Consider the following 21,993-nt stretch of genomic DNA (forward strand, 5'->3'; position numbering starts at 1 on the left):
TAAAATATTGCATTGCTGGTAGATTTTGAAAATTTTTAAATGAATTATTATTTAGAGGAAGGCTAGTTATATAGCTTTGAAAGCAATAAGGGTAACCCAAAATCCGAGTTGAGTTCAGCGAGAGCTGTTACTACATGGTCAACTGAATGCATAGCTGAAGTACCATGCTTGGATGATTCGAATCAAATTGGGTGGCTTACATACTGGTTTGATCTAAAATACAATCGCACCAGAGGGATCGTCACAAACAAGATAAAAGTGAATTGTATTATGCTACTAATTATTACTCTACACACTGACTTATACTAAATAATATGCCATGTTTGTTTTTTAGTCACATTAAATACCCATTAGAGCGCCAAAGCACATAGCTGTAAAAAGTCTATCCTGAGTCCAAAAAAAACATTTAGTAAAGAAGCGTAAAAAGTAAGGGCACAGATGTGTTGTATGGAGTCATATAATTAATTATATGTAAAGCCTTTCTTGTTAGAGTATCTAAAATTAATAGAACTTTAGGGAAGAATGAGACGGAGAATGCCTATCCAAAAACATTCTTTTATGGCTCATCTTAACGGAGATCTCTTAGCTAATTTCTAGGGGAAAAATATTATTCAATGGGGTATAAAAAGTCGTACACGAAGGAAACAAAGGAATCATTATACCCATTTTATTCATTCGACTTTTTGCAAGCATGAAGCTCGTCGCCCCCTTTTCACTCTTTGCCTTATGCGCCGCTATGGTGTCAGCTTCGGTTGATGATCACATTGGGTAACACATCCATATTCATATTCAAAGAAAACTCTCGATTTCTTATCAATATTCATTTTTCTTAGATTGATGAAGAGACTGGATTATGGACCGACTGTCATTGTTTCCAGTGAAACAGTTGTTGTTGACGGAAAGACATATGTTGCCGTTTATGAGGAAGTACAGCCTTACACTGTTGTTACAGCTACAAGCACAGTAACTTTAACAAGCACCGCATATGTTCAAAGCGCCTTGTGTAAGTTCATATGTGTACATAAATTCTATTTCTCACACAATCACACTTTTAGTCCGTGATGCCGACCCACTCACAAAGCTCGTCGACACATTCCCCTTGCTTGGAAGCATTGTGCAAATCCTTGATCCTACCGCTCTTACCACTAGACCAACTGAGACCTTAAGCGCCTCCACTGACACCAGTGCAACTGACAGCACTGCTACCGATAGCACTGACATCGACACCAGTGCTACTGATAGTACCGATACCGACACCAGTGCTACCGATAGCACTGACATCGACACCAGTGCTACTGATAGCACCGACACCGACACCAGTGCAACTGACAGCACTGACACTGATACCAGTGCAACTGACAGCACGGCTACCGACAGCACTGATACTGACACTAGTGCGACTGACAGTACTGCTACCGACAGCACTGATACTGATACCAGTGCAACTGACAGCACCGATACTGATACCAGTGCAACTGACAGCACCGATACTGATACCAGTGCAACTGACAGCACTGACACTGACACCACTGATACTGATACCACTGATACTGACACCACTGCAACTGACAGCACTGATACTGATACCACTGACACTGATACCACTGACACTGATACCACTGACACTGATACCACTGACACCGATACTACTGACACCGATACTACTGACACCGATACCACCGACACCGATACTACTGATACTGATACTACTGACACCGATACCGCTGATACCGATGCCGACACTCCTTAATTATAGTGGTATAATACTACCCCTGTCTATCATAGCTAATCACTTTGTGAAATACCATAAAAACAAATAATAATACCATAGCTACTCAAATTATTCAAATTTACTACTTTCTACCAATGGTGAAGACAATACTGCATCATTTAAATGTGATCAAATGTAATTATACAAAAAATCGTGACAATTAAATGAATATATTATCAATATAAAATATAAAATGAGTATTGTGAATGTGAGTATAGCTAATATATATAAAAGGGTCTAACACCTCGATACCTTAGAGTACGTACTCATGTAGAAAAACCAACTTATTAAAGCTTTATATGGAAAATAGATTTTCAAGATTATCCTGAAACGGTTTTATTTTGGAGATTGCTAAATATATATTTTTTCGCTTAATTACAAATAGGTTGATATATATATATGTGTTGAAAGATAGTTTTTAAGAGACTTTAGAATGGACAAGTACAAAATAAAAGCTATAAAAAGTTAGGGATCTATTGTAGTATTTTGATACAAAATAAGAAAGTTATTTCAATATAGTAGATAAGTATATTTATTAGACGATCAAAGGATGCGTATACAGCTCAAACTATATGTATTTCTGTATTCTATATTTCTTAAGTAAAAGTATTTGAGTAACTGTAATTCTCACAGCCCTCCTTCTCTTAAGTGGCTGATTTGAGTTACTTATCTATTTTGTCTTGGAACAGGCTCAAATTATTTGAGTTGATGGCTTTTTTGGATAGAATTCTTACAGAGTTAGATAATAGTCTCAAACGCTGAAGCGATACCAAGAACAAGAACTTTCTACACTTTAGACACCTTAATATTTAATGATAGAAAATAAGATGAAAGAATTATCTGGGAGTTTATCACAGTAAATTTTGTTACTTTTACCTATAAACTCTTATTAATCGTTCTCGTTCCAGGTGAAGGCAAGGAGATATGCTTCGATATACTCTTCAGTAATACATGATATTACACATATTAGGAACAGAAATAATTATATACATCGTAATTCGTACAATTACAAAATGATTTATCTTTTAGAAATGTCCTGGCTAATTCCAAAACTAGACCTGACCTTAGAAATAGTTAAGATCAAATAAACTACTGATTATTCTTTTAGATTGATAGAAAAAAGAATTGATCGGAAAAAAGTACACTGTGATTGTTGTACCAAGTCAAATTGTGTTCCTCTGACTTTTCGCATGGAGAAATTGTTTATAATTAGCCAAAATTCTCCAGTTTCTTCAGAGGAAGGAGAATGGTCAAAATGAATTTACACCTGGCTATGCATTTTTAGGCTCTTGTATTTTGGTTATTTACTTTTTTATACACCACATATATGAGCAATGAAAAAACGCATAAAATATTTATGCGTAGTCTGTCGACATCATACCCTCATTTAAATACTTCAGCCTTTCTGTATCTATGTTTCTTAACCAAACCTCTTTGGTCTACAGAATAAAATTAATAGAACCATAATAATATAATAAATTTATTGTCTGAATGTAAAGAGTAAAGTTTGAACCTAAGAAACTTCTTTCTAGAACTTCTGCCTTTTATTTTTATCCCCCAAAGGATGATATAATTAAGATAACCTGCTAAGGACCTTGTGATAAAGATAATAGTCTTGCTGATCATGATATTTCTAAATAAAATCTTATACAAAGTAAGATAGAAGATATACATAGCATACATAAGCCTATTGATAAATGTGATACTTATTTAGAAGGAAGGGCACACTTATCGTAAGAATGCTTCCGTAGACGAGTTTACACTCTTGCGTACTCCCACAGTGACTTAATCAAGGCGCCTATACCTTTTTATCAGACATTATTTGGCTTGGGAATAGTTGTGCTGTATATATCATTTGGTATAGAATGAAAAAAATACTACTACTTTTCCATAAGCTTGGACAAAATTTTTTGACTATTTTGGGCATTAGTCCCACATATAACGGCGATAAATTTCATCTAGTTACATCTGTGCTAACTTCCTTGAGAATCTGGAGACGTAAACCCATTGATTACGACCTAGTGGATTGCTTTTAAAGTAAAGAGAGTCGTAATGGCTCTTGACTCTGAGTCCCAGTCTGGTGGTGAGCAGGTTTTTCAAGAAACGCTCATGAGTTTTCTTTTTGTATGGGTTTTTATTTCCTGTCGGCCTCTGGTCGCGCAATGTAATATGGTGTGTTCGGGAATAAATATTTAAGTTTTTAGGTGATTTTCAAAGTTCCATGACTTTTGCTACAGACAAGTTATAGAGAATTGCTTAGACATGTTTTATAGGGAAGACTCTTCCGAATAACTCTTGTTTAAAAGATTCTAAAAACAAGGCTTGAATAAAAAGTCATGGACCTTCAAAGTCAAGAGGTATCAATAGAAAATAGTGGAGTTTCAGCTTTTTCTTTAATATTGAAATGAAAAAGAGAGTCACTATAGCAACAGGTACATTTCAATGTTCTTAAAAAGGATAGTCGTGTAGCGTAAAATATTATTTTTTCGATTTTCTTTATATATATATCGGGAATTTAATATATTTTACTATCGGAGTTTTCTTGAGGTAAAATTGAAAAGATTTCAAAACTTTGATGTTTATGCTCGAACACACCATACGAGTATCAAATGTAACTGAATACGACACATTTTGCTTCTTAAATCCTATGGCGTGGTAGAAATATCAATATCAATAGAAATGTTAAATTATCTACTTGTAGCCTAGTAGGTCTACCTATATCAGGTACCAGTAACGACAAAACAAACAGTCTGATCTGCGATGTATTATTTCAAGATTCAAAGGTTTAAACGAATATGAGACATTTCCATTTCTACTACTAGAAAATTAGTACAAAGAATTTCTAATTATTATATTGATTTTTTTTGGCTTTGCGCAAACCTTTGAGGAAGGGAAAAAGCACTGGAGACATGTATGATTGACTCACATGAAGAGGCGACTGTCACATTCATTGAAGCAATTGGCCTACATTAATGGGTATTATCTTCCTTTTTTTGTTTTTTCTAATAGGGTACCTATAATATCTCTTACTTACTGCATTGATATATATATATTGGTCTAAGCCAATCGCTAAGCCCTTCTGATCACTTTACAAGTGGAAATATTGTATGACCCACCGCAATAAATACAGTAACTTACTAGCTACAACAATTAATTCTTCGACATAAGTGATGCTTTTGATTTTGATCGGTAGTAATGAAATTTGGGCTTCTTGCAAATGATTATAAAATCGGTAAACCGAGACAAGCTGAGATAATGTATCAAACATATATACAGTCTAATTAGATTCTAGAAATAGAAATATACGTTTGGCCACGGTTGAAGTTTATGGGTAAAGTAGTAAGAAAGAAGACATCCTTTATTGAGAATTAAAAGGGAATTAATGTATTTAAGATAAAAATATCCTCCCGTCTCATTGATTTTCTTTTAGAAATACGTATGGTTACAATAAATGTGCCTCGATTAACGTAAATTTTGCTTTCTATTGTGTTTTCACAAGAAGTCATTTTACACGAAGCATCTTTCGTACAGCACAGATGATTCAAAACAAAGCTCAAAAGTAAATTGTATTCACTCTACTTTTGTACTTTTCTTAATCAAAAGCTATAATTTATTTTATGCCGAATATGTGTCTTCAAGATGAATTTTGTACACACATACATATACATGTACATATATGTATCTGTATCTGTATATAAATGTACACAGATATATACTTTTAATAAAGTATTGTATATAAAATGACATAATTAAGCCCTTTTTTCTTAGCACTTTCTCAATTATTCTTTATTCAAATTTTTGCTCAGCATTTTTTATTCTAGCTTGATAAAAGCTTGGCCCTTACATTTATATATGTATAAATATATTTCTACACTCTTGTGTAGCCAAAGCCACACTAATACTCCGCGGTGATGAGCACTACACCAGCCTATAGATCACGTGCACGGACGGTAAGTCTAGAAATTTAGGCAACCTTACATGCTCTTTTACTTTTCATACTCACTTTACATTCTTAATCGGTACGTCATTAACTTCTGCTTGGCATTTATCTTTTTATTTTGTTTTAAGGGGTAGTGTAAATAAGTATGAGAGTGGTTGAAATAAAATGAAAATGGCTGGGCCTTGAGTAGAAAATATTAAGGGGTGTCAATATAGATGACAAAAAAAAGGCACAGGAAAGTTGAAGAGAGCATAAAGTGTATAGAAAAGAAAAGAAAAAAAAAGAAAAAAGCATGGAAAATGTAATATTATGGATGATGAGATTCCTTGGAAAGATGGGGCTTATCATGCATAGTGTAGCATTGCATGAGTCAAAAAAAAAGAAGAGGTCATAATTTATGCCAATATATATATAAGGGGCGGAAAACAAGAACTGACCAAATACTCTTTCCAATATAAACCACTAACGAACCATTTCTTTAATCCTTCATTACATAGTATTAAGTAAGATACTTTTACTCTGTCTGTTTAATGAATTTATTAATCCTAATTTAACAATCAGATGGCAGAACTCAGAAGAAAGCTCGTAATTGTCGGTGATGGTGCTTGTGGCAAGACTTGTCTACTCATTGTCTTTTCCAAAGGCACATTCCCTGAAGTAAGATATAATTGCATAAAAACGAGAATCATATATTTAAAAGTCCTTTATGCTTTGTTTGTTTGGTATAGTTTTATGTTCCCACTGTGTTTGAGAACTATGTTGCTGACGTAGAGGTTGATGGCAAGCACGTTGAATTGGCACTGTGGGATACCGCTGGTAAAAAAAACGAAAATGAATATTTCATATGTAAATCTTACATTTTTTTAAAAAAAATAGGCCAGGAAGATTATGATCGTCTCCGCCCTCTCTCATACCCTGACTCGCATGTTATCTTGATTTGTTATGCTGTTGACTCGCCTGATTCACTTGATAACGTTCAGGAGAAGGTACTTATTTTATTTATTAATCAAATACTTGCAGTTATTCGATTGCTAAATAAGACTATTTAGTGGATTTCTGAGGTCCTCCATTTCTGCCAAAATCTACCTGTTTTGTTGGTTGGCTGCAAGAAAGATTTGAGAAACGACCCTGCTACTATCGAGGAGCTCAGAAAGAACTCTCAAAAGCCTGTATCATCTGAGGAAGTAAGTCAAAATGATACATACATAAATAAACACGCAAAAACACACACATTCGTGCATACATAAATTATGTGGGTCGATTAGATTGACTGTTTTTATTTTATTTATTAGGGTATGGCTGTGGCACGGCAAATTCGTGCCGAAAAATACCTCGAGTGCTCTGCCAAGACCAACGAAGGTGTTCGTGAAGTATTTGAACACGCCACTCGAGCTGCCTTGAAGATCGTCAAAAGAAGTTCAGGAAAACCCTGCGTTGTTCTTTAATTATTTTTTTTAGTTATAAAAGAGGCATCAAAGAAAGAGAAAAAGAAAGAGAGAGAAAGAGAGAGAGAGAGGTCAAAACCAAGACCAGGACCAAAACACAAATCAGTTGGACTTGATTAATATTCTTCTTTATTTTCCTTCCAATAGTGAATATATATATATCCTTTCCTTTTTTTTCCTTTCTGTTTTTTTGAAACATATGGTTCAATCATATTAGTGTTTTCTTTTATAATGGGAGCCTGGGTGGAACAGTGTCAGTCTAATAACCATTGTTAGGGGATAAGGGGGAGAAGAGGGGGGGGGGGAGGTTTTTTTTGGGCTGCAAATCATGAGTCCTGTACATTTAGACCCGGAAAACAAGTGTTACATGTGTTACGATGGCAAGATGTGTTTGTGCTTTTTAAAGAATAATGAATAAACAATAGGTGCCAATGTGATGTGTATATGCTGAGATTTGTGTTTGATGAAATAAGATAAAGACAAGACTGGGCATTTGTGTACAAAACTCAAATTTACTCCGCATGAGAACCACCTACTTGAAAATCAAGATATATATAAATACCCTTTCCATTCTTCCTTCCTTTTCACCATTTCATTTATATATAATTATCAATGCCTAAAGATTCACAAGAGCGTAAGCTTAATGCATCTCACTTACGCCTCAACTAACCCTTGTATTAGACCGACCCATGAAATCCATTCGTATAGTAGGAGATTCTCCTCATGAACAACCCGTAAGTCTTAAACACTAATGTAGGTTATTTCTAAAGGCTGTTTTATATTTAGGCTCTTCAAAATCATTTTGCCTATTGGGATCGAACCAACAAAGGTTATATCACCCCATTAGATGCAGTCAGAGGTAAATATAATACAATCGCCTAAACCATTATACTCAAACTCTCGTGTACCAAGGCTTCTCCAACCTGGGTTACAATATATTCCTAAGTATCATAATTGGTGCCATCCTAAGCATGTTGTTTTCATATGCAACACAAGATTCATGGATACCAGACCCTTTATTCCGAGTAAACACAGCTAATCTTATAAGCTCAGAGGTAAATCATCACACAAAAACACACAAAAACACACAAAAACACATACAAAACACGAAACTTATTGTTCGCGTTTAATCTCTTTAAAGTCATGTGGTCCGTACGATCAAAATGGGCAATTTGATCTTGAGAAGTTTGAGGCTCTATTCACAGCATACGCAAAGGCAGATCCCTCTGGAAAAACCATCAGTGTAATAGAATTACTTCAAATGGTCAATGAAACAAACTCTCTCGGAACAAGTCTTTCTAAATGGTAATATTTGTTTTCTTGCCTTACAAGGTTAAATTAACACGGTTCTCTTTACAGGACAAAAACATTTCTGGAATGGAGTACTGCTTATCTATTTGTGGGCCACCGCGGTTCTCTGAAGAAGAGAGATGTTGTGGCTACCTACGATGTAAGAAATCAATAGAAACCCAAAAAGCCTTTAAAATATTTATCAAGTATTTCGCTTTCAATATCTATAGGGCTCCTTATTCTACCGTCTCCGGAATACTAAGCGTCCCATCAAAGCAAACACAAAAAAGCCTCGTCTAGCTGGCGTGATTCGCGCAAAAACTAAAATCAACTACCTAGAAGACAAGGTCCAGACAATAATCAACAAGCTCCCACCTTCTTCTGTCAAGGCAGTTGAAGGGCGGATTGAAAAGTTACGCCTCATGGTAGAAAACCATACGGGTCAGCTTACTTTTCCCATTCCAATCATGGATCTAAACAAACCTGTGACTACAATGCGGGCAATAACGTTGACGGGCGTACCAGATAAGCAAGAATCAGCTGAAACTGCCGTCTCACTAAATTCGCTCCAGCTTTACGGACACTCTCTCACGGGTACTCAAGAAATCCAAGAATATCAAGGCACTCAGGAATATGACAATATAAACATCACTGGCCTTTCATTGGATTCCCTATCAAAAGACGACACAGAAAGCATCATTGTAAAAGACTGGCTTCAAACAGGTTCTCTCACTGGGGTTCAGAAACCAACAGATTTGCAAAACAAGCATGACTCACAAGAGAATGATACCCCTGTTCAACTGACTACTGGATTGACTGGCGTACAGAAACAAGATAATGACCAAGAGACTCTGACAGCACAAAATACAGATGCAATGCTTACCTCTGGCCTTACTGGTGTCCAGAAATCAGAAGAAGAACCTCCAGTCGATGAAGTACACGTCCAACTCACTTCAGGCTTAACTGGCGTCCAGATATCTTCAGAAGATGAATATTCCATCGATGAAGTACACGTCCAACTCACTTCTGGTTTAACTGGGGTCAAGGTGTCTTCAGAAGAGTTTGAAACCACAGAGATCCTATCAAAATCTGGTATAATCGGTGTACAGGAACCATCAGAAACCGCTCCAATTGAAGAGATCGATGTCGAACTCACTTCCGATCTAACTGGCGTCAAGTATGGTACATCCGACCACGATCTTATTTCAGCAGGAGCATATGAAGATGACCAACAAAACACAAGTCAATTTGGTGTTCAGCTTCCAGAAGATCTTGAAGGCACTTTGACAGTAGACGAAGGAGAGCCTGTTCAGTTGACCTTTGGTCTAACAGGTATCAAGAGTCAGTTTGATACTGAAGACAAGGAAAACACAGTTGATGATCACGCTTTAGAGAACACTGGTCTTACTGGAGTTCTTCACAGCAGTGATGAAGATACACATGAAACCTTTGTACGCTTCACACATAACGATACATCTAGTGATGAATCTATGGAAGTTCCTGAACTGACTCTTGTTGACCATCCTTTGACCGGTACCTGCAGGGATCACAGTGATGTTGAAAACGAAGACGAACTTTCTCAATATGACATGCACAGTGATATTCACTATTCTTCTACTGAAGCTACTGAATCCGACAGAGAGCCATTCCAGCTTGTTGCCAACCTAACTGGTCTATCCAAAGAAGATCCTTCATCTGCCATCTTTGTAGATCTTACCCATGAGCTCTCTGGCGATATGAACGCGACTCATTTTGGCGAAATATTCTTGGTTGACTCTCTCACTGGTTTGAGCAAAGAGCCACCTATCGTAGATAGCTTCAAGCTTTCAGAAGATATTCAGGTCAAACCAAAGGAACCCAAGATCCCTGTATCTATTCAAGATGTCGCTTTGACTACTGCTTTGACTGGCCTTTCCAATAAGCCTACTGAGCCCAGTACGTTTGATTTGTCAAACGGAACATTTGATTTCCCTCGAAATGCAAAGGAAACAGTCTCAGTTGAAGATGTAATGTTGAGTGAGTCATTGACAGGAGTTAAGGACATTCCAGAAGACACCGCTGATCCAACTGATGCCGACGACCAAGAAGGTGACGATTCCAGCAATATTGCCACTACAGCTCATCACGATGATAAGAACGTCTCCGGGATGACATCACAGGATATCAATGTACATGACTACCACTATGAAAACTCATCAGTATGCAGCTCCCATGCTTCTGTGGACAATGGCGCGCATCAAGATTCAGAGAATAGCCATTCAGAAGACGAATCGTGTGAATCTCGCGCAGGCGTCCCAATGTCTTTGAGTGACTCCCAGCAAAGTGCAAAGGCTAGAAAGAACCGAAGAAAGAAGGATAAGAAGAGACAGAAGCAGCAGATGGCCACTGTAAATGATAAGGCTTCTGAAGGTGCATGGCCACCATTAACTGAGGTTGCCGGCAAAGAAGAATAATTATCATTATCTAACCCGCTCTTTTTCATCCCCTCCCCTTCTTTTTTTTAAATTTTTTATAATTTTTTGACTTTCATTTGTTTTCTGCATGCTGGAATAAAAAACCTAAACCCATTTCCCTGTTTTTATTTAATAAATGCATCTTACAGGGGTTTGTATAACTCACGATTGTCATTACTTTTAGCTGGGTTCTTTTTCAATAAACGAATACATATTTACTTGCTTGAATAGAATACAATTCCCAAAAATATTCATGTACAGTATAGAAATGAGACCTCAGAAAATTGGTAAAACATTTCTGCCTATATTAGTAAATTTGAAAAAAAGAATGGTAAAACAAAATTAAACCTTCCTATTATTGAAAACGCTCTCAAAATTTATTTAAAACAATTGAACTGCTGGGGGAAGTAACTATTTTTTTTTAACTAAAATGGCAGTGTTTGGCTTTAGATGAATTACAAGTTAACTCACTGATGGAGATGCTCTAATAAACGAGAACAAGAGACTCACTTCTATCTTTGTTTTCTTTACTTATCTATTGTCTCGTTAAATCTCGCAGATTAGATCACATTGTGAATAAAGAAAACCCGGAGTTTATGATATAAAAAAAACGAGGTCAAAGACTCGAGGAGGTATTTATTAAATATTTACAAAAATATTTGTACTGGTCTTCTTCTATACTCTAATTTGTTTATAATGACTTGATCAAGAACCAAAGTTTCTCTCGCGGAAACCTCTATTTCAGCATTGATAGAAAACCTATCAACTACAATTTTCTTGACATTCTTGTGGTCTCTAAAATATATATTGATAAAACATTGCCTAATTTAATACTTACTTACTGTTTACTTTAAAAATTCCTTTAGGTCCTCGACATTTGTTAAGAGACCAGTGTAATCCAAAGTAACCAGAATTATTTGCATTTCGGAAAAGTTCAAAAAGTCCAAAAGATCTAAAAAGCAGGATATCATATTGATTCAAATTCATCTTTAACTTGTATTGTGTATTGTCTCTTGTAGGGCCATCTGTTCCCTCGAGGACATCGTCATTGATATCACATTTATCAAAAGGTTCATTTGCAAAGGAAGATTGTGCGACAAGACCCTTGTCTATAAAAGGCCGACTCCTCAACCTGTCAACCATCATTCTCAAAAACCTCGATCTCTTTTTTTTACCTTGATATTTGTCATTGAATACACGAAGATTTCAATACCTCACATAGGATCCGTTTATATTTTTAGCTCTTTTAGGCGAGAAATTACTTGATGATAAAAACTTCAGATAATTTTTTCCGCAGAAGAGCTGAAACTGTTTTGTTGTTGAAATATGTGAAATGCTTCAACATCTCTGTGAAAATATCTGACAATGACATTCCTTTCAATATGTAAATATCACCGAGGACAGGTTCGACAGAATATATTTCATTCATGGATTTTAAAACTTTAGCTTTTGTTTCTAAATGATTCAATTGTAAATTAGCGAAATCATCAAAATTGAAGACTGAAAAGCATGTCTAGTTTCCTTACAGCTTCATTTGAACCCATTTCTTCTGATACTCATTCGGTCAAACATTCCTTAAATACAAAGGAGTTACCATGTAATCTTTGTTTTAATACAAGTAAAGGAATTGTGGGATTATTCTAGTAGTACGCTTCATGTTCATCGCTTAATGGCCGAAGTTTTTTTAGAGCTTTAGCAACGCTTCCTTAGCTGATCTTTAGTTAGAAATGGATACAGAGTGCATGGTTACAACTAATTAAAGCCATATTTTTTATGGAGAAAGAAAACAGCATGAAAATATTTAGATTTTAGTTTTAACAAAAAAAACGGCCATAATAACCACAGTACAATTACTTTGTGCTTATGGTCATACTTTTCTGTTTTGAGAAGAAATATATGTCGATACTTGCCTGTGTATATGTTGTATTCAGCTTCTTTTATTGGCGCTCACTACAACCATATTAACACCAGATTCCTCGTCTAACTATGACTCAAAATAATGATCATTTTGGACATCTTCCTAAGATCTATTATTTTTCTAGGCGGAATAAAGGAATCTCATATTGCTTTAACTTGTTTCGTTTATCATCAAAGATGTCCCCTTTTCCATCTTTGCGATAAAAAGACATTTCAGACCCCACAATTAAGTTTTGAGCCTGACCAACTCAATCCAGAAAGTGGCCAACTGGTTCTCAAAAAAAAAAACAAATCATTTTCAGGGTAGATATCGTGTAACATTGACTTAAGGTTTTATCGCGAGTTATATGCACCTATGCGCGAATGTTCTTTTTTAAAAATAGAAACATAACACATCTGATTCGTTTGTTCACTGAATTGTATTTTAGTGTAACATGGCAACCACTCTGGCAGGTCATTTTTAATGTACCTCTAGACTCGAAAATCATTTGAAGACTATTGTTTTGGATATATTTATTTTATTTGATGTGTGAAAAATGAGTCAGAATTCAGTGCTCAAGTCCAAGATTTCTTTGATCAGCGTGGTTGATAGTTTATTTTGTAAGGTTTTCCTAGACAAAGTAATAGATGTTAATGTACATTAGCTTCTGGATGGGAAAAACGTTAGTTTTTGTTACAAGATTTATTAAATATAATCCTTTGATAATGATGTATAGCTTTTCAAAAAAAAAGCCTATAGTATTTCTGTCACTGTGGCCTCAAGATGTCCTTTGGCTCAAGTGAATATTGTCGAGAGGATCTCGACTACATACATTAATATAACAGATTCTATTATGGAGTTGAATTTTTGCTGGTGTCTTTCAGACTGTTGTAGTAGATTTATTCTATGATGTGCTAGTCAGTGGAGTTAATGAGCTTAATGAATTCTCACAAGAAAAATTCCCCACGTTATCTATGGATTATAATTCACCAGGTGGAGAAGGTTCGAAACGGTTTGTTTTGTATTGTACCATGTATCAGATAAGAATCGCAAAAAAAAGAATAAAATAACGATGAACTTCCTAATGAAGTTTGTTAATCTATATAGACACACCAAAGGTAAGAATCTTCATTGTTTTGCGCCACTAAAATAACGTATACATTTGAAGACATTTGAATTCATTTCCGTAATATAAACAAGTGCATGTCTTATAAACGACACACTCAGAGGTCTCTATTACATCCAAAATAACCTATCATCAAATGAAGTTGGGATTCAAGTAACCATCAAAGTCTAATACAAAAGGAAAAACTACAAAAATATTTTAAACTTCTATAAAAAACTAGGTTCAATACATTCTTGATCCATAGTATTAAGTTATCTTTCTCTTTCTCTAAATAATATTTATAATTCTCATCAGCTTGCCTGTATATATATATTATAACTCTTAAATATTACTAAGTTCTGATGAATAAAGATGTATATACACATATTCGTATACATGCCTTTCGATACTTTGGGTCTTCTGATGCCTATATCACAGTATTTGGCAGAGAATTAGCGCTATATATAGTAGAACCCCTTACCTCAGCTCCAGTTACTTTTACTACCGCGCATTTTCTTTTTGAACCGAGTGAAAATATGCTTAAGATTAATGTGGAAGGATATTTTGATTATGAGCACGCAATTGTTAAATTGAGCTCAATTTAGATTCAGGATTTTATATAATATAGTTTTTATTAAATATCTTTTGGAGAGGCTCTACTGCGAGTGTTAAAGTCATTCTTTAAAGATAATTTCTATATCTCTCTGTAAAAAAGTAGTTACTCTAATATTAAATTTTGTAAATATCTCTTTCCAACGGTTTATCTGGTTCAATATTATCAGCGATTCTTTAGTAGTCTGAAACAAAAAGGGTAATATTCTACTACTGAAAATAGACCGTTTGCTGTCTAATCCAAGAACAATGGTAAAAGAAGTAAACACTGGACTTTATAAGAGAATATTCATAAAACAATCCAAGGTCTGTTTTATTCAACTATTATAAATTTTTCTTTCGTTTATTTTGTAATGCCTATTGTCTATGTTTATTTAGAAGGCGTATCCTCCTATTTTAGACTGTGTTGTCATGAATAGTCGTACATATAATATATATACAAAATCACAAAGTTACAAAATGTTCTTGATGACCCAGACTTTTTCAGTTTTTATTTGTTTACTATTTATCTTTGTGTGAAACCATAGAAACCAAAATTAAAAGTTTGAGATGATATTGTTTTTGTTGATCTTTCAAGGGTATGACTTATTTGTTAACATCATGAATCAAAGGCAGCTAGTCTGATTTGTTTATTAGACTACTTTATCAAGAAAGGGTATACAAAATTCTGTCATGATTGAAAAAATCAAGGTAAATAAACTGAATATCTTAATGTTTTACTTTACAATATTAACAATTGTACAACTCGGAATATGTCAGCTGGACATATCTATACTAACACGATATTGAATCATTATGGCCAAAAGATATAGTGTAGTTAAGGTCTTCAAGGCTCGGGTGTGAGAAATACAGGCAGTTACGGCCACGAGAGATGCACTAACAAGCACTCGGACCATTTCACCGGCCCTGTTTCTTTTATGGGTAGAATAAAAAATCAACAAAGGGTTCCCACATACGGATTATTAGAACATGAACCCTAAATATAGTTGATCACAGAGTCTAGATTTAAATCAATAGAGAGTACCGTTTTCACCATTGTTTATGAGATCACCCTGTTTTTTCTTCTTCAAAAAAGCACAAGCTGCCAAGAGTTAAACTCTCTTACAGAAGCATTTGAACTCATGGTTTCAGGTCAAAACTGATAAAAGCAAATGACATGGCTTATGAGGTTCCAGAAGTATACTCACAAATGACACGCACAGAACTTGTGGCCCCTGCGTACAAAATATGGGGTTTAAAGGCAATATTAGTATTGGTTTGTTTGTGTTTTTTTTCTTTTTTCTTTTTAAAAAAAACAAGTGTCTGTCAATGATACAAATTATGAAACACTATTTTATTCGTGTCACATTTATCTTTTTAATCCTTCTCCCCTCTCCCTCCCTCTTCCTACCATATACTTGTTAACCCAGAATATAACTGTTTGCAATATTGAGTATAAGTGCAAGATGCCCACATAAAAAATGTCGAGAGAAATAGAAAGCTACCTTTGGTATACATATGTATATTATCAGTTTGGGGATATACAAGTAGTCCCATAGTCAATTTGGACAGAAAAATTCTCACACTTATAACCAAATATCAATAAACAAAAGTAAACAATAACAATAGTGAATACAAACCAAGGCATGTTATTTATCATTTGTCTCAATATAACTAGGTATGTAGTATGCTTCAAACAATACTGTTAGTCATTCCCATTAATTAATATCAGTACAAAGATAAGAGAAATAAAAAGCACGAGACTCCAATAGAATAACAACTTTATTATTAAATTATATTGGCTTTAGGTAAACAATTCAACTCAGAACGCCTTGAATTTCTATTAGACACCAACGTTTTGCGTTTACAGAATAATGTGATCGAAAATAACAATAATTTCATACGATTCAATTATGCGGACATAAACTAGTCAAAAACATATAAGAAATACGATGGCAATTCAAATATTGAGCTTAGTAGGACCACACCCTCGGCAATAAAAGAATGTATCGGATTGATATACGCCAACATTAATTTATCTATTATCCAGAACATGAGAGACATAGTCTTCTTTTGACTGTTAGGGTGTTCTAGAATTCTTTCGATAAACATCGCCTAATTATTTTTACAATTAACGAAGAGGCAGTAAAAGTAAGTCTACATTCTATCTTATCGCAATTATATAAAGTCACAACAATGGCACATGTAATAGTCCAGTGTAAGGTGTGAAACTGATAATCAAGCATTCTGTTATTATCCTTAGATTTGACTTTATTTGATTTAGAGGTCAATAGTTGTATTACTGATATAATATCTCAGAAGAAAATAATACTCAGTAGGAAATATGTAGGGAGTTACTTATTATTGAATTAGTCGTCTGAAATATATTGCTGTTTTATGTATAGATATATGAACGAAGAAAACGAGATAATGTTTTATTGGTACCAAAAAATCATCTTATCACAGTTAATGAGAAGTGCAATTGTTTGATCTAAATCTAATTTCATAGATAGTATTATATTATAAAAACAAACAAACATATTACATAGGATTAACCCACGATACACAGTTTATGAAATATATTTATAACTAATTATATATATGTTAGATATTATCCTCAAAGGGACTCAGTGCACTTCTTACTGACAGAAATGTAGCCATAATTAACGCTATCTTGCATACTTTGAAAGGAACGAAAAGATATATAAGGGTAATATAAATAATATACATAGATATATCCATTCTTACCAATATGTAGCAGCACAAATTACAAATATATTTTAAGGTAATTTTATCTTGTATATAGTGTATATGTCTCATTTACAGTTCCGCGGTCGATTTTTTTTAACAAACGTCTGCTTTGTCTCGAAAATATTTATACGCCAAAATGAATACTGTAAGGCAAAGCCTTTTAATATATAAATGTATATTACCTCAATTGTAATATGGTTGTAGCGCATAATACTTGGTTATATTACTATATATATATTTATATATTACTCTGAAAGAACTAGTCAAATGTTGAGTGTTATTCAATTAGTGTCATACGATCATTTAATTTGACCATATTGTTTTATATCTGATATTCTATTGCCAGAAATATATTTCACATCACTGCCTTCCATAATGACTTCTTTATCAATATTCTTACATTAATAATAACGAAGCCGTGCAGCTCATTACTATATTGCTCATTTATATACTCTTTGTACTTTTCTTATAACTAGAGTATTCCACCCTTTTAAGGTTTTCCATCCTTTTTATTATTTTTTATTACTTTCCAAATAGCTAAAAAAAATTACATTTTAAATCAACTTTATTTTCCTCTTTCCTCTTTTTTCTTATCACTATATGTATATATATTCAGTCAATCTCTCTAATACCACCCTCAGTTAGGTTTTGTTTAATTGAGGGATATATCCTCATTGTCTACTTCTTGTGGAGTCCCACCATCGTTGTATAGTACAACCTTGTTCGAATCTCCATTATTATTTGATTCTGAAGATACATTTTTTTCATGGATACTTCGTTTGTTTAATGTCGCCGTTGGGTATGACGCTTCTGGTAATTTGGTGTCCTTGTATTTTTCTGCCATTAACTCATACCATCTTTCAGGGGTTTCGTTCAAAAAAGCCACCAAAATAACCGTCATATTGTCTTGTCCGAGAACTTGCCCTTTTGTTTTTGCAAGACATTTACCCATCAATAGCTCACAGATATTTTTCAGAGATTCCTTGTTACCCAGATGATGCTGCACAAAATTTACAACTTCAGGATTGGTCATACAATCCCAGATACCTTTATAAAACACAAATGAGTATCCTTGTATTTTATTTTGTTTTGTTTTATTACCATCACAAGCTAAAATCAGAAATTCGTCTTTCTCATTAAGAGTATGTTCGACAACGTCAGGGAAAGCTTTTAAATGGGCAGTGGTGAGTAAAGTTTATTTTTGTTTAGATAACTTATATTTGACTAATTACCGGTGACAATCTGCTGCTCAGGCGGAAGGTTGCCCATTTTGTACTCAAAGTCACCGAGTGCTCTCGAGAGTGCCAATTTTCCTGTATAGTAAATGTTTAATACTGTAGACTTCTTATATATACATAAGTACAACTAACCGTTCACTCTAGCCAACCTGACAAAACCACCAGCCTTTTCAATTCTTTCCGTTTCTTTTTTATTGGTGGGTTTATGATCTTGAGACAAGGCAATGGCTCGACCGCCTGTACACAGAACAGCTCGAGAATCTCCTGCATTACTCTGATTACAAGCCTTGAGTTCTCATATCTCTCTTTTTCGCTTTATTCTCAAACTTTTGAATTCCTTGTTTCTTTCCTGTTACGACTCTTACCACAAATAGAATGTTTTGCTTGGTCAAGAGAGCTACAACCGCAGTACAGCCAGAAGGTTCATTTACATACAATGGATCTAGAAGTAAAATGTTTTAATTTGGCCAATAAAGTCATTTGATATAATACCTTCTCTAAGAGCTTCATCTATGCCTAGAAAACTTTGCTTAAGTGCCTCACGGAAATGTCCTTGTTTAAAGGCTTCTGACTTTAGTAAAAGATTGGGCAAGTGATCTTTACTGTATTTGGCTGTTTTTTCACCCCCGTGACCATCAAAAACAGCAAAAAGACTGGCCTGGGTATCTCCATCCTCTGCAATAGTAATATGGGCATCTTCCATGCCTACCACACCATGTGAATACATTACAGAATAATGCTTAAAGAAAGTCCTTTACTAATGCGCCACCCTTGCATGGCAGATGCAGCGTATATAACTCTTTGGCTCCCTCCTTCTTCCGATTCCTTTTCGGTGATTGGTTCGGATAGTGTTTGGCCCATGACGTGAAAGAGAAAGAAAGGGCTTGTATTAAGCGTGAAAGTGACCAAAAGGCATATTTAAGTCCCGTTTGTGCAAAAAGAGTTGCATTAGCCGAACTAGGTCACGTGTAAAAACCGGGGTGGAGTTTATCCTTTCTTCATTAAACCTTGTCACTGCTCTTTTTTCCCTCTCTTGTTACCATTGCCATGTTGCGAACTAGTCTGTGGACTGCATTCCGACAGCCATCAGTGGCCACGCTTAGACGTTACTCTGCTTTGCCAAAACCTCTTCTCACACGCAAGCTAGCTATACAACCTATACCGAGAACACCTCTTGGAAGAACCTCATTCTCAAGTACCCCTCATAAGCATACTCCTATAGAGAAAACAACTAAGAAAGCAACAGAGGAAACCAAGAAGAAGAAAGATATCAGCGATGTAAAGCGGCTCTTTACACTCGCTAAGCCTGAAGCAAAGAGTATAACCGGTAAGCTTATTATAAACTATTTAATATTTGGGAAAATAGCTAAAAAAAATGCCTATAGCTGCTATTGGACTTCTTGTTATATCTTCTTCGATAACTATGGTAAGTTAAAAAGAAACCTAGCACATAAGTTTCTTACCCGATTTGCATTAGTCTGTCCCATTCTCAATGGGAAAGATAATCGACATTGTATCCCACCCGGGAACCGAGAATTATATGGGGCTGACAATGCCTCAGTTCTTTGGTGCTCTTTCTGTCGTATTCGTGATTGGCGCAGCAGCAAACACTGGAAGAGTTCTGTTGTTCAGACTATCCGGGGAGCGCATTATCCAAAGACTTCGTGGAAATCTTTACAAGTCAATCCTCAAACAAGACATGGCTTTCTTTGATAAGAACAGAACTGGCGAACTCATATCACGTCTTTCAGTTGACACTGCAATTGTTGGTAAGAGCTTAACCAACAATGTGAGCGATGGATTAAGGTAATGTATCATTATATTTTTCCTTATCTTTTGAGAAGATAAAAATAGAAAGTTAAATAAAAATTAGATGTTGTGTATATTTCTGTATTGACAAATGAATCAATTATTATAGAGCTCTCGCCACTGCCGCTGTTGGTTCTTCCATGATGTTTTATGTCAGGTAAATAGTATTTGAGAATGGATGATGGAACCTGTATATTGAATACTATTATTTCGTTTTTTTGCCAGTCCACAATTGACTGGAATTATGATGCTTATTGTTCCCCCTGTCGCAATATTTGCTATTGTTTACGGTCGTTATGTAAAGTCCCTTTCTCGTAAAACACAAACTGCATTGAGTGAAATTACCAAGGTGGCAGAGGAGCGTATCAGTGCTATAAGAACCGTCCAGGCATTTGCAAAAGAGAAGCAAGAGGAGAAACGTTACGGCCTTCGTGTAGCAGATGTATATAACCTTGCGACCAAGGAGGCAATGGCTAGTGGTGCATTTTTTGGTGGCGCAGGCCTATCGGGTAATCTTGCCGTGTTAGCTGTATTGTGGTATGGCGGACATATGGTACTTGAGAATGCAATCACAATCGGTGAATTAGCTTCCTTTATGCTTTACACAGCCTACGTCGGTACTTCATTAGCTGGATTGACAAGCTTTTATTCAGAGATTATGAAAGGAGTGGGTGCTTCTGATAGATTATTTGATTTGTTGGAACGCAAGAGTCCAATTAAGGTGACAGGAGGTCAAATTCTGCCATCTCTACATGGCAAGATACGATTCGATGATATCCACTTTACCTATCCTACTCGTCCTCAGTCTACAATTTTCAAAAAGTTTTCCCTCACAGTTGAGCCAGGAACAGTAGTGGCTGTTGTTGGACCTTCGGGCTCAGGAAAATCTACAATTGGATCCCTTTTGCTGCGATACTATGACCCAAATTCAGGATCTATATATGTTGATGATACAAACATCAAGGATATTAACCTGCACTGGTGGCGTGAAAATGTTGGTGTTGTTTCCCAGGAACCTGTTTTATTTGCTGGTACCATCGCAGAAAATATTTCCTATGGCCGTGAAGACGCAACACATGAAGAGATTCAAGAGGCTGCATCCAAGGCCAACTGTGCATCGTTTATCAACACATTCCAAGACGGATACAACACTATGGTCGGTGAACGTGGTATTAGTTTAAGTGGAGGGCAAAAGCAACGTATTGCTATCGCACGTGCTCTCCTCAAGAATCCCTCTATTCTTGTTTTAGATGAGGCAACAAGTGCACTCGGTAATTATTATTATTATTTTATTATTTTGGGTTTCAAGCTTTTCTAACTCTTTAAACAGATTCCGAGTCTGAAGTTCTCGTACAGGATGCGTTGAACAATCTTATGCAAGGTCGCACTGTATTTACAATTGCCCATCGCTTGTCAACTATTCGCTCGGCTGATTTGGTAGCTTGTTTAAGCAATGGTGGCGTGGCCGAACTCGGTACATACCAGGAACTTCTTCACAAAGAAGGAGGTGTCTTCCGCCGTCTTGTTGAGCTCCAGTCTCTTGGCGGAAATACTCATTCAGACGAAGAAAAGAATTAAGCCCGCATAATATACGCCATAACCTCCCAATCATAACCTCCCTCCTCTTTTTACTTTTACATTCAAAATACTAAAAATCACTCCCCCCTCTTCAATAGAAATATTTCCAGTAGATCAATAGACTA

The 21,993-nt window shown here is 35.4% G+C and overlaps 7 protein-coding genes across 7 annotated transcripts; 4 read left to right on the forward strand and 3 right to left on the reverse strand.

The window, feature by feature from the left end:
• Positions 1 to 4,191: 4,191 nt before the first annotated feature.
• PHYBLDRAFT_58813 (hypothetical protein) lies at positions 4,192 to 5,277 on the reverse strand (the record flags this gene model as incomplete). Its single annotated transcript, XM_018440385.1, has 4 exons — positions 4,192 to 4,218; positions 4,301 to 4,416; positions 4,910 to 5,018; positions 5,218 to 5,277. 4 exons carry the CDS (start codon positions 5,275 to 5,277, stop codon positions 4,192 to 4,194), a joined length of 312 nt encoding a protein of 103 aa, XP_018297806.1.
• A 995-nt stretch (positions 5,278 to 6,272) lies between these two features.
• Positions 6,273 to 7,156, forward strand: PHYBLDRAFT_154208 (hypothetical protein; the record flags this gene model as incomplete). The annotated part of the gene is made up of 5 exons (XM_018433306.1): positions 6,273 to 6,368; positions 6,440 to 6,527; positions 6,588 to 6,697; positions 6,761 to 6,895; positions 7,004 to 7,156. 5 exons carry the CDS (start codon positions 6,273 to 6,275, stop codon positions 7,154 to 7,156), a joined length of 582 nt encoding a protein of 193 aa, XP_018297807.1.
• A 689-nt stretch (positions 7,157 to 7,845) lies between these two features.
• Positions 7,846 to 10,899, forward strand: PHYBLDRAFT_157333 (hypothetical protein; the record flags this gene model as incomplete). The annotated part of the gene is made up of 6 exons (XM_018433600.1): positions 7,846 to 7,890; positions 7,943 to 8,015; positions 8,069 to 8,211; positions 8,298 to 8,461; positions 8,516 to 8,606; positions 8,677 to 10,899. The coding sequence occupies 6 exons, from the start codon at positions 7,846 to 7,848 to the stop codon at positions 10,897 to 10,899; spliced, it is 2,739 nt and encodes a 912-aa protein (XP_018297808.1).
• A 647-nt stretch (positions 10,900 to 11,546) lies between these two features.
• Positions 11,547 to 12,328, reverse strand: PHYBLDRAFT_58816 (hypothetical protein; the record flags this gene model as incomplete). Its single annotated transcript, XM_018440386.1, has 3 exons — positions 11,547 to 11,694; positions 11,738 to 12,061; positions 12,162 to 12,328. 3 exons carry the CDS (start codon positions 12,326 to 12,328, stop codon positions 11,547 to 11,549), a joined length of 639 nt encoding a protein of 212 aa, XP_018297809.1.
• A 1,024-nt stretch (positions 12,329 to 13,352) lies between these two features.
• On the forward strand, positions 13,353 to 14,506 carry PHYBLDRAFT_162831 (hypothetical protein; the record flags this gene model as incomplete). The annotated part of the gene is made up of 5 exons (XM_018434698.1): positions 13,353 to 13,436; positions 13,533 to 13,595; positions 13,681 to 13,808; positions 13,904 to 13,914; positions 14,259 to 14,506. The coding sequence occupies 5 exons, from the start codon at positions 13,353 to 13,355 to the stop codon at positions 14,504 to 14,506; spliced, it is 534 nt and encodes a 177-aa protein (XP_018297810.1).
• A 3,286-nt stretch (positions 14,507 to 17,792) lies between these two features.
• On the reverse strand, positions 17,793 to 19,342 carry PHYBLDRAFT_121405 (hypothetical protein; the record flags this gene model as incomplete). Its single annotated transcript, XM_018428799.1, has 7 exons — positions 17,793 to 18,290; positions 18,345 to 18,410; positions 18,476 to 18,556; positions 18,614 to 18,755; positions 18,847 to 18,923; positions 18,974 to 19,186; positions 19,240 to 19,342. 7 exons carry the CDS (start codon positions 19,340 to 19,342, stop codon positions 17,896 to 17,898), a joined length of 1,077 nt encoding a protein of 358 aa, XP_018297811.1. The 3' UTR covers positions 17,793 to 17,895.
• A 186-nt stretch (positions 19,343 to 19,528) lies between these two features.
• Positions 19,529 to 21,979, forward strand: PHYBLDRAFT_130161 (hypothetical protein; the record flags this gene model as incomplete). The annotated part of the gene is made up of 6 exons (XM_018429342.1): positions 19,529 to 19,808; positions 19,867 to 19,907; positions 19,959 to 20,287; positions 20,400 to 20,447; positions 20,516 to 21,561; positions 21,621 to 21,979. 6 exons carry the CDS (start codon positions 19,529 to 19,531, stop codon positions 21,866 to 21,868), a joined length of 1,992 nt encoding a protein of 663 aa, XP_018297812.1. The 3' UTR covers positions 21,869 to 21,979.
• Positions 21,980 to 21,993: the final 14 nt, after the last annotated feature.

This window comes from Phycomyces blakesleeanus (genome assembly GCF_001638985.1).
Source record: "Phycomyces blakesleeanus NRRL 1555(-) unplaced genomic scaffold PHYBLscaffold_2, whole genome shotgun sequence".
NCBI lineage: Eukaryota > Fungi > Mucoromycota > Mucoromycetes > Mucorales > Phycomycetaceae > Phycomyces > Phycomyces blakesleeanus.